Source organism: Scyliorhinus torazame, chromosome 26 (assembly GCF_047496885.1).
Source record: "Scyliorhinus torazame isolate Kashiwa2021f chromosome 26, sScyTor2.1, whole genome shotgun sequence".
Lineage (NCBI taxonomy): Eukaryota > Metazoa > Chordata > Chondrichthyes > Carcharhiniformes > Scyliorhinidae > Scyliorhinus > Scyliorhinus torazame.
Genome location: NC_092732.1, coordinates 38337640 through 38350237, shown reverse-complemented (window position 1 = coordinate 38350237; position 12598 = coordinate 38337640). Strand labels below are relative to the sequence as shown.

Genomic DNA, 12598 nt, shown 5'->3' with positions numbered 1-12598 from the left:
TACAGACTGGAATCTAATCGAGGGGTTCGGGGTGGTTTATATATAGAATAACAGATACCTGGGAGTGAGTTACAGACTGGAATCTAATCGGGGTGTTCGGGGTGGTTTATATATAGAATAACAGGTACCCGGGAGTGAGTTACAGACTGGAATCTAATCGAGGGGTTCGGGATGGTTTATATACAGAATAACAGATACCCGGGAGTGAGTTACAGACTGGAATCTAATCGAGGGGTTCGGGGTGGTTTATATATAGAATAACAGACACCCGGGAGTGAGTTACAGACTGGAATCTAATCGAGGGGTTCGGGGTGGTTTATATATAGAATAACAGATATCCGGTAGTGAGTTACAGACTGGAATCTAATCGAGGGGTTCGGGGTGGTTTATATATAGAATAACAGGTACCCGGGAGTGAGTTACAGACTGGAATCTAATCGAGGGGTTCGGGGTGGTTTATATATAGAATAACAGGTACCCGGGAGTGAGTTACAGACTGGAATCTAATCGAGGGGTTCGGGGTGGTTTATATACAGAATAGCAGATTCCCGGGAATGAGTTACAGATTGGAATCTAATCGAGGGGTTCGGGGTGGTTTATATGTAGAATAACAGATTCCCGGGAATGAGTTACAGATTGGAATCTAATCGAGGGGTTCGGGGTGGTTTATATATAGAATAACAGATACACGGGAGTGAGTTACAGACTGGAATCTAATCGAGGGCCCAGAGGCCCTTTCTCTTGTATATTCAATGGAACACCAGCCCTTGGCCTGTGTATCATTACGGCGAATCTGCAATGCACCTGCCCCAAGGCCTCTGCATCCTTCCCCAAGTGCAACAGTATTATGTTGGGTTGGGGCTGCACTGGCCCAGCAAGCTAGGCCCCCTCCCCTACAGCTATCTGACTAAGGTGGGACATTGGCTAGGTGCCAACGTGCCACCCACCAGTCAGTGTCGCTGTGTGCCAAGCTACTTTCCAGCCAATCACAACAAGCCTCTTGTTCCCCCATGCCTGAGCAGCGACACACGAACGTTTATCTCCGCCTCTTTGAGACACAGACGCCCTCTGAGTCGACACAGTGAATTTTTTACATAGGTAGCATCACAGCTAAGTCTCATCCTGTCCTCATCCAACACAGACACACACTGGCTGGCAACAGCCACTGGGTAGCAACCGGAAGCAGAAATTAACTCAATTCTAAATATTCGTTATTCTGTACACAAATTGGCTGCACCCCTCGATTTGATTCCAGTCTGTAGCTCACTCCCGGGTATCTGTTATTCTATATATAAACCACCCCGAACCCCTCGATTAGATTCCAGTCTGTACCTCACTCCCGGGTATCTGTTATTCTATATATAAACCACCCCGAACTCCTCGATTAGATTCCAGTCTGTACCTCACTCCCGGGTATCTGTTATTCTATATATAAACCACCCCGAACCCCTCGATTCGATTCCAGTCTGTACCTCACTCCCGCGTATCTGTTATTCTATATAAACCATCCCGAACTCCTCGATTAGATTCCAGTCTGTAACTCACTCCCGGGTATCTGTGATTCTATATATAAACCACCCCGAACCCCTCGATTAGATTCCAGTCTGTAACTCACTCCCAGGTATCTGTTATTCTATATATAAGCCACCCCGAACCCCTCAATTCGATTCCAGTCCGTAACTCACTCCCGGGTATCTGTTATTCTATATATAAACCACCCCGAACCCCTCGATTAGATTCCAGTCTGTAACTCACTCCCGGGTATCTGTTATTCTATATAAACCACCCCGAACCCCTCGATTAGATTCCAGTCTGTAACTCACTCCCGGGTATCTGTTATTCTATATATAAACCACCCCGAACCCCTCGATTCGATTCCAGTCCGTAACTCACTCCCGGGTATCTGTTATTCTATATATAAACCACCCTGAACCCCTCGATTAGATTCCAGTCTGTAACTCACTCCCAGGTATCTGTTATTCTATATAAACCACCCCGAACCCCTCGATTAGATTCCAGTCTGTAACACACCCCCGGGTATCTGTTATTCTATATATAAACCACCCCGAACCCCTCGATTAGATTCCAGTCTGTAACTCACTCCCGGGTATCTGTTATTATATATATAAAACACCCCGAACCCCTCGATTCGATTCCAGTCCGTAACTCACTCCCGGATATCTGTTATTCTATAAATAAACCACCCCGAACCCCTCGATTAGATTCCAGTCTGTAACTCACTCCCGGGTATCTGTTATTCTATATATAAACCACCCTAAACCCCTCGATTAGATTCCAGTCTGTAACTCACTCCCGGGTATCTGTTATTCTCTATATAAACCACGCCGAACCCCTCGATTAGATTCCAGTCTGTAACTCACCCCCGGGTATCTGTTATTCTATATATAAACCATCCCGAACCCCTCAATTAGATTCCAGTCTGTCACTCACATCCCGGGTATCTGTTATTCTATATATAAACCACCCCGAGCCCCTCAATTAGATTCCAGTCTGTAACTCACTCCCGGGTATCTGTTATTCTATATATAAACCACCCCGAACCCCTTGATTAGATTCCAGTCTGTAACTCACTCCCGGGTATCTGTTATTCTATATATAAACCACGCCGAAACCCTCGATTAGATTCCAGTCTGTAACTCACTCCCGGGTATCTGTTATTCTATATATAAACCACCCTCAACCCCTCGATTAGATTCCAGTCTGTAACTCACCCCCGGGTATCTGTTATTCTATATATAAACCATCCCGAACCCCTCAATTAGATTCCAGTCTGTCACTCACACCCGGGTATCTGTTATTCTATATATAAACAACCCCGAGCCCCTCAATTAGATTCCAGTCTGTAAATCACTCCCGGGTATCTGTTATTCTATATATAAACCACACTGAAACCCTCGATTAGATTCCAGTCTGTAACTCACTCCCGGGATCTGTTATTCTATATATAAACCACCTGAAACCCCTCGATTAGATTCCAGTCTGTAACTCACTCCCGGGTATCTGTTATTCTATAGATAAACCACCCCGAACCCTTCGATTAGATTCAAGTCTGTAACTCACTCCCGGGTATCTGTTATTCTATATATAATCCACCCTGTACCCCTCGATTAGATTCCAGTCTGTAACTCACTCCCGGGTATCTGTTATTCCATATAAAAAAACACCCCCAACCCCTCGATTAGATTCCAGTCTGTTACTCACTCCCGGGTATCTGTTATTCTATATATAAACCACCCCGAACCCCTCGATTAGATTCCAGTCTGTACCTCACTCCCGGGTATCTGTTATTCTGTATATAAACCACCCCGAACTCCTCGATTAGATTCCAGTCTGTAACTCACTCCCGGGTATCTGTGATTCTATATATAAACCACCCCGAACCCCTCGATTAGATTCCAGTCTGTAACTCACTCCCAGGTATCTGTTATTCTATATATAAGCCACCCCGAACCCCTCGATTCGATTCCAGTCCGTAACTCACTCCCGGGTATCTGTTATTCTATATATAAACCACCCCGAACGCCTCGATTAGATTCCAGTCTGTAACTCACTCCCGGGTATCTGTTATTCTATATAAACCACCCCGAACCCCTCGATTAGATTCCAGTCTGTAACTCACTCCCGGGTATCTGTTATTCTATATATAAACCACCCCGAACCCCTCGATTCGATTCCAGTCCGTAACTCACTCCTGGGTATCTGTTATTCTATATATAAACCACCCCGAACCCCTCGATTAGATTCCAGTCTGTAACTCACTCCCGGGTATCTGTTATTCTATATAAACCACCCTGAACCCCTCGATTAGATTCCAGTCTGTAAATCACTCCCAGGTATCTGTTATTCTATATATAAACCACCCCGAACCCCTCGATTAGATTGCAGTCTGTAACTCACTCCCGGGTATCTGTTATTCTATATATAAACCACCCTGAACCCCTCGATTAGATTCCAGTCTGTAACTCACTCCCAGGTATCTGTTATTCTATATAAACCACCCCGAACCCCTCGATTAGATTCCAGTCTGTAACACACCCCCGGGTATCTGTTATTCTATATATAAACCACCCCGAACCCCTCGATTAGATTCCAGTCTGTAACTCACTCCCGGGTATCTGTTATTATATATATAAAACACCCCGAACCCCTCGATTCGATTCCAGTCCGTAACTCACTCCCGGATATCTGTTATTCTATAAATAAACCACCCCGAACCCCTCGATTAGATTCCAGTCTGTAACTCACTCCCGGGTATCTGTTATTCTATATATAAACCACCCTAAACCCCTCGATTAGATTCCAGTCTGTAACTCACTCCCGGGTATCTGTTATTCTCTATATAAACCACGCCGAACCCCTCGATTAGATTCCAGTCTGTAACTCACCCCCGGGTATCTGTTATTCTATATATAAACCACCCCGAGCCCCTCAATTAGATTCCAGTCTGTAACTCACTCCCGGGTATCTGTTATTCTATATATAAACCACCCCGAACCCCTTGATTAGATTCCAGTCTGTAACTCACTCCCGGGTATCTGTTATTCTATATATAAACCACGCCGAACCCCTCGATTAGATTCCAGTCTGTAACTCACTCCCGGGTATCTGTTATTCTATATATAAACCACCCTCAACCCCTCGATTAGATTCCAGTCTGTAACTCACCCCCGGGTATCTGTTATTCTATATATAAACCATCCCGAACCCCTCAATTAGATTCCAGTCTGTCACTCACACCCGGGTATCTGTTATTCTATATATAAACCACCCGGAGCCCCTCAATTAGATTCCAGTCTGTAAATCACTCCCGGGTATCTGTTATTCTATATATAAACCACACTGAAACCCTCGATTAGATTCCAGTCTGTAACTCACTCCCGGGATCTGTTATTCTATATATAAACCACCTCAAACCCCTCGATTAGATTCCAGTCTGTAACTCACTCCCGGGTATCTGTTATTCTATAGATAAACCACCCCGAACCCTTCGATTAGATTCAAGTCTGTAACTCACTCCCGGGTATCTGTTATTCTATATATAAACCACCCCGAACCCCTCGATTAGATTCCAGTCTGTAACTCACTCCCAGGTATCTATTATTCAATATATAAACCACCCTGTACCCCTCGATGAGATTCCAGTCTGTAACTCACTCCCGGGTATCTGTTATTCCATATAAAAAAACACCCCCAACCCCTCGATTAGATTCCAGTCTGTAACTCACTCCCGGGTATATATTATTCTTTCTATAAACGACCCTGAACCCATCGATTAGATTCCAGGCTCAAACTCACTGCCGGGTATCTGTTATTCTATATATAAACCACCCCGAACCCCTCGATTAGATTCCAGTCTGTAATTCACTCCCGGGTATCTGTTATTCTATATATAAACCACCCCGAACCCCTCGATTAGATTCCAGTCTGTAACTCACTCCCGGGTATCTGTTATTCTATATATAAACCACCCCGAACCCCTCGATTAGATTCCAGTCTGTAACTCACTCCCGGGTATCTGTTATTCTATATATAAACCACTCCGAACCCCTCGATTAGATTCCAGTCTGTAACTCACTCCCGGGTATCTGTTATTCTATATATAAACCACCCCGAACCCCTCGATTAGATTCCAGTCTGTAACTCACTCCCGGGTATCTGTTATTCTATATATAAACCACCCCGAACCCCACGATTAGATTCCAGTCTGTAACTCACTCCTGGGTATCTGTTATTCTATATATAAACCACCCTGAACCCCTCGATCAGATTCCAGTCTGTAACTCACTCCCGGGTATCTGTTATTCTGTATATAAACCACCCCGAACCCCTCGATTAGATTCCAGTCTGTAACTCACTCCCGGGTATCTGTTATTCTATATATAAACCACCCCGAACCCCTCGATTAGATTCCAGTCTGTAACTCACTCCCGGGTATCTGTTATTCTGTATATAAACCACCCCGAACCCCTCGATTAGATTCCAGTCTGTAACTCACTCCCGGGTATCTGTTATTCTGTATATAAACCACCCCGAACCCCTCGATCAGATTCCAGTCTGTAACTCACTCCCGGGTATCTGTTATTCTATATATAAACCACCCTGAACCCCTCGATTAGATTCCAGTCTGTAACTCACTCCCGGGTATCTGTTATTCTATATATAAACCACTCCGAACCCCTCGATTAGATTCCAGTCTGTAACTCACTCCCGGGTATCTGTTATTCTATATATAAACCACCCCGAACCCCTCGATTAGATTCCAGTCTGTAATTCACTCCCGGGTATCTGTTATTCTATATATAAACCACCACGAACCCCTCGATTAGATTCCAGTCTGTAACTCACTCCCGGGTATCTGTTATTCGAAAAACCTCCCTGAACCCCTCGATTAGATTCCAGTCTGTAACTCACACCCGGGTATCTGTTATTCTATATATAACCCACCCTGAACCCCTCGATTAGATACCAGTCTGTAACTCACTCCCGGGTATCTGTTATTCTATATATAAACCACCCCGAACCCCTCGATTAGATTCCAGTCTGTAACTCACTCCCAGGTATCTGTTATTCTATATGTAAACCACCCCGAACCCCTCGATTAGATTCCAGTCTGTAACTCACTCCCGGGTATCTGTTATTCTATATATAAACCACCCCGAACCCCACGATTAGATTCCAGTCTGTAACTCACTCCTGGGTATCTGTTATTCTATATATAAACCACCCTGAACCCCTCGATCAGATTCCAGTCTGTAACTCACTCCCGGGTATCTGTTATTCTGTATATAAACCACCCCGAACCCCTCGATTAGATTCCAGTCTGTAACTCACTCCCGGGTATCTGTTATTCTATATATAAACCACCCCGAACCCCTCGATTAGATTCCAGTCTGTAACTCACTCCCGGGTATCTGTTATTCTGTATATAAACCACCCCGAACCCCTCGATTAGATTCCAGTCTGTAACTCACTCCCGGGTATCTGTTATTCTGTATATAAACCACCCCGAACCCCTCGATCAGATTCCAGTCTGTAACTCACTCCCGGGTATCTGTTATTCTATATATAAACCACCCTGAACCCCTCGATTAGATTCCAGTCTGTAACTCACTCCCGGGTATCTGTTATTCTATATATAAACCACTCCGAACCCCTCGATTAGATTCCAGTCTGTAACTCACTCCCGGGTATCTGTTATTCTATATATAAACCACCCCGAACCCCTCGATTAGATTCCAGTCTGTAATTCACTCCCGGGTATCTGTTATTCTATATATAAACCACCCCGAACCCCTCGATTAGATTCCAGTCTGTAACTCACTCCCGGGTATCTGTTATTCTATATATAAACCACCCCGAACCCCTCGATTAGATTCCAGTCTGTAACTCACTCCCGGGTATCTGTTAATCTATATATAAACTACCCCAAACCCCTCGATTAGATTCCAGTCTGTAACTCACTCCCAATTATCTGTTATTCTATATATAAACTACTCCGAACCCCTCGATTAGATTCCAGTCTGTAACTCACTCCCGGGTATCTGTTATTCTATATATAAACCACCCCGAACCCCTCGATTAGATTCCAGTCTGTAACTCACTCCCGGGTATCTGTTAATCTATATATAAACTACCCCAAACCCCTCGATTAGATTCCAGTCTGTAACTCACTCCCGGGTATCTGTTATTCTATATATAAACCACCCCGAACCCCTCGATTAGATTCCAGTCCGTAACTCACTTCCGGGTATCTGTTATTCTTTATATAAACCACCCCGAACCCCTCGATTAGATTCCAGTCTGTAACTCACTCCCGGGTATCTGTTATTCTATATATAAACCACCCCGAACCCCTCGATTATTTTCCAGTCAGTAACTCACTGCCGGGTATCTGTTTTTCTATATAAACCACCCTGAACCTCTCGATTAGATTCCAGTCTGTAACTCACTCCCGGGTATCTGTTATTCGAAAAACCTCCCTGAACCCCTCGATTAGATTCCAGTCTGTAACTCACACCCGGGTATCTGTTATTCTATATATAAACCACCCTGAACCCCTCGATTAGATACCAGTCTGTAACTCACTCCCGGGTATCTGTTATTCTATATATAAACCACCCCGAACCCCTCGATTAGATTCCAGTCTGTAACTCACTCCCGGGTATCTGGTATTCTATATATAAACCACCCCGAACCCCTCGAATAGATTCCAGTCCGTAACTCACTCCCGGGTATCTGTTATTCTATATATAAACCACCCCGAACCCCTCGATCAGATTCCAGTCTGTAACTCACTCCCGGGTATCTGTTATTCTATATATAAACCACCCTGAACCCCTCGATTAGATTCCAGTCTGTAACTCACTCCCGGGTATCTGTTATTCTATATATAAACCACTCCGAACCCCTCGATTAGATTCCAGTCTGTAACTCACTCCCGGGTATCTGTTATTCTATATATAAACCACCCCGAACCCCTCGATTAGATTCCAGTCTGTAACTCACTCCCGGGTATCTGTTAATCTATATATAAACTACCCCAAACCCCTCGATTAGATTCCAGTCTGTAACTCACTCCCAATTATCTGTTATTCTATATATAAACTACTCCGAACCCCTCGATTAGATTCCAGTCTGTAACTCACTCCCGGGTATCTGTTATTCTATATATAAACCACCCCGAACCCCTCGATTAGATTCCAGTCTGTAACTCACTCCCGGGTATCTGTTAATCTATATATAAACTACCCCAAACCCCTCGATTAGATTCCAGTCTGTAACTCACTCCCGGGTATCTGTTAATCTATATATAAACTACCCCAAACCCCTCGATTAGATTCCAGTCTGTAACTCACTCCCGGGTATCTGTTATTCTATATATAAACCACCCCGAACCCCTCGATTAGATTCCAGTCCGTAACTCACTTCCGGGTATCTTTTATTCTTTATATAAACCACCCCGAACCCCTCGATTAGATTCCAGTCTGTAACTCACTCCCGGGTATCTGTTATTCTATATATAAACCACCCCGAACCCCTCGATTATTTTCCAGTCAGTAACTCACTGCCGGGTATCTGTTTTTCTATATAAACCACCCTGAACCTCTCGATTAGATTCCAGTCTGTAACTCACTCCCGGGTATCTGTTATTCGAAAAACCTCCCTGAACCCCTCGATTAGATTCCAGTCTGTAACTCACACCCGGGTATCTGTTATTCTATATATAAACCACCCTGAACCCCTCGATTAGATACCAGTCTGTAACTCACTCCCGGGTATCTGTTATTCTATATATAAACCACCCCGAACCCCTCGATTAGATTCCAGTCTGTAACTCACTCCCGGGTATCTGGTATTCTATATATAAACCACCCCGAACCCCTCGAATAGATTCCAGTCCGTAACTCACTCCCGGGTATCTGTTATTCTATATATAAACCACCTCGAACCCCTCGATCAGATTCCAGTCTGTAACTCACTCCCGGGTATCTGTTATTCTATATATAAACCACCCTGAACCCCTCGATTAGATTCCAGTCTGTAACTCACTCCCGGGTATCTGTTATTCTTTATATAAACCACCCCGAACCCCTCGATTAGATTCCAGTCTGTAACTCACTCCCGGGTATCTGTTAATCTATATATAAACTACCCCAAACCCCTCGATTAGATTCCAGTCTGTAACTCACTCCCGGGTATCTGTTATTCTATATATAAACCACCCCGAACCCCTCGATTAGATTCCAGTCCGTAACTCACTTCCGGGTATCTGTTATTCTTTATATAAACCACCCCGAACCCCTCGATTAGATTCCAGTCTGTAACTCACTCCCGGGTATCTGTTATTCTATATATAAACCACCCCGAACCCCTCGATTATTTTCCAGTCAGTAACTCACTGCCGGGTATCTGTTTTTCTATATAAACCACCCTGAACCTCTCGATTAGATTCCAGTCTGTAACTCACTCCCGGGTATCTGTTATTCGAAAAACCTCCCTGAACCCCTCGATTAGATTCCAGTCTGTAACTCACACCCGGGTATCTGTTATTCTATATATAAACCACCCTGAACCCCTCGATTAGATACCAGTCTGTAACTCACTCCCGGGTATCTGTTATTCTATATATAAACCACCCCGAACCCCTCGATTAGATTCCAGTCTGTAACTCACTCCCGGGTATCTGGTATTCTATATATAAACCACCCCGAACCCCTCGAATAGATTCCAGTCCGTAACTCACTCCCGGGTATCTGTTATTCTATATATAAACCACCCCGAACCCCTCGATCAGATTCCAGTCTGTAACTCACTCCCGGGTATCTGTTATTCTATATATAAACCACCCTGAACCCCTCGATTAGATTCCAGTCTGTAACTCACTCCCGGGTATCTGTTATTCTATATATAAACCACTCCGAACCCCTCGATTAGATTCCAGTCTGTAACTCACTCCCGGGTATCTGTTATTCTATATATAAACCACCCCGAACCCCTCGATTAGATTCCAGTCTGTAATTCACTCCCGGGTATCTGTTATTCTATATATAAACCACCCCGAACCCCTCGATTAGATTCCAGTCTGTAACTCACTCCCGGGTATCTGTTATTCTATATATAAACCACCCCGAACCCCTCGATTAGATTCCAGTCTGTAACTCACTCCCGGGTATCTGTTAATCTATATATAAACTACCCCAAACCCCTCGATTAGATTCCAGTCTGTAACTCACTCCCAATTATCTGTTATTCTATATATAAACTACTCCGAACCCCTCGATTAGATTCCAGTCTGTAACTCACTCCCGGGTATCTGTTATTCTATATATAAACCACCCCGAACCCCTCGATTAGATTCCAGTCTGTAACTCACTCCCGGGTATCTGTTAATCTATATATAAACTACCCCAAACCCCTCGATTAGATTCCAGTCTGTAACTCACTCCCGGGTATCTGTTATTCTATATATAAACCACCCCGAACCCCTCGATTAGATTCCAGTCCGTAACTCACTTCCGGGTATCTGTTATTCTTTATATAAACCACCCCGAACCCCTCGATTAGATTCCAGTCTGTAACTCACTCCCGGGTATCTGTTATTCTATATATAAACCACCCCGAACCCCTCGATTATTTTCCAGTCAGTAACTCACTGCCGGGTATCTGTTTTTCTATATAAACCACCCTGAACCTCTCGATTAGATTCCAGTCTGTAACTCACTCCCGGGTATATGTTATTCGAAAAACTACCCTGAACCCCTCGATTAGATTCCAGTCTGTAACTCACAGCCGGGTATCTGTTATTCTATATATAAACCACCCTGAACCCCTCGATTAGATACCAGTCTGTAACTCACTCCTGGGTATCTGTTATTCTATATATAAACCACCCCGAACCCCTCGATTAGATTCCAGTCTGTAACTCACTCCCGGGTATCTGTTATTCTATATATAAACCACCCCGAACCCCTCGAATAGATTCCAGTCCGTAACTCAGTCCCGGGTACTTCTGATGGGTCTGGTCTTTGGCCCTCTTGACTGCAGGATCTCTGTGTCACTGCCCCTTGCTACGAACTTACTGATGGATGGCCTGCAGGAACTTCCTCTGGTGCTTCCGTACTTTCGCATGGTCGACCTTCTTGAGCAGTTTAGTGTGTTTGTAGATCAGCCAGGTCTCTCGCAAAACGTTGGCTGCCGCATTTTTTATCTGGTGGGGGGATAGTGGGAGCAACAGGTTAGGGCGTAGCAGAACGGGCAACGGAACGTTTTGTTTGCGCGCCCTTTCAAAGGGAGCATCTGACCATCGGATGGTGATGTCTAGCACGAGGGGACATCGCTTTAAATTGAGGGGTGATAGATATAGGACAGATGTCAGAGGTAGGTTCTTTACTCAGAGAGTAGTAAGGGCGTGGAATGCCCTGCCTGCAACAGTAGTGGACTCGCCAACACTATGGGCATTCAAATGGTCATTGGATAGACATATGGACGATAAGGGAATGGTGTAGATGGGCTTTAGAGTGGTTTCACAGGTCGGTGCAACATCGAGGGCCGAAGGGCCTGTACTGCGCTGTAATGTGCTATGTTCTATGTTCTATCAGGGCCCTTCTCCAAGAATACAACTCGCTCTTGGGACCTTATCTGAGAGGGAGTCCTGAGCCTGAGGCCCGTCTCACAGAAAAATCCTCATTATTCGGACATGTTCAGATAGGGAGGCCGGGATTCCCCAATCCCGCGGCCAAGTTCTGACGCCGGCGTGGAAAGTGTCGCGAGCCGCCCCGGTGCCAACGGGCCTCACCTGGCAGCTTATCCCCCCCTTCCCAGGGGGCTAGTAGGGCGCGGGAGTGGTCTCCGCAGCTCCGGCGCCCGAAAGGCGGTGCGCCAAGGCCGGCGCGGGTTCGTGCATGCGCAGTGTGTTCCCGTCTCCGCGCCGTCCCCTGGGTCACAGGGGCCCGGCGTGGACGAACGTAGGCCCCCCCCCACGGAACCAGCCCGCCCGCCGACCGGTGGGCCCCGATCGCGGGCCAGGCCACCGTGACGGGGCACCCCCCCCCCCCCCCCCACCAGAACGGCCCCCGCA

At 45.4% G+C, this 12598-nt stretch overlaps 1 protein-coding gene across 1 annotated transcript in view; it reads right to left on the bottom strand.

Annotated features, from left to right (window-relative positions):
* LOC140402981 (small conductance calcium-activated potassium channel protein 3-like) overlaps nucleotides 1-12598 on the bottom strand; it is a 224792-nt gene that overhangs the window by 12934 nt on the left and 199260 nt on the right. Inside the window, exon 6 of the mRNA XM_072490633.1 lies at nucleotides 11601-11728. Within this exon, the coding sequence (XP_072346734.1) occupies nucleotides 11601-11728 (128 nt within the window). The remainder of the gene's footprint in view (nucleotides 1-11600; nucleotides 11729-12598) is intronic.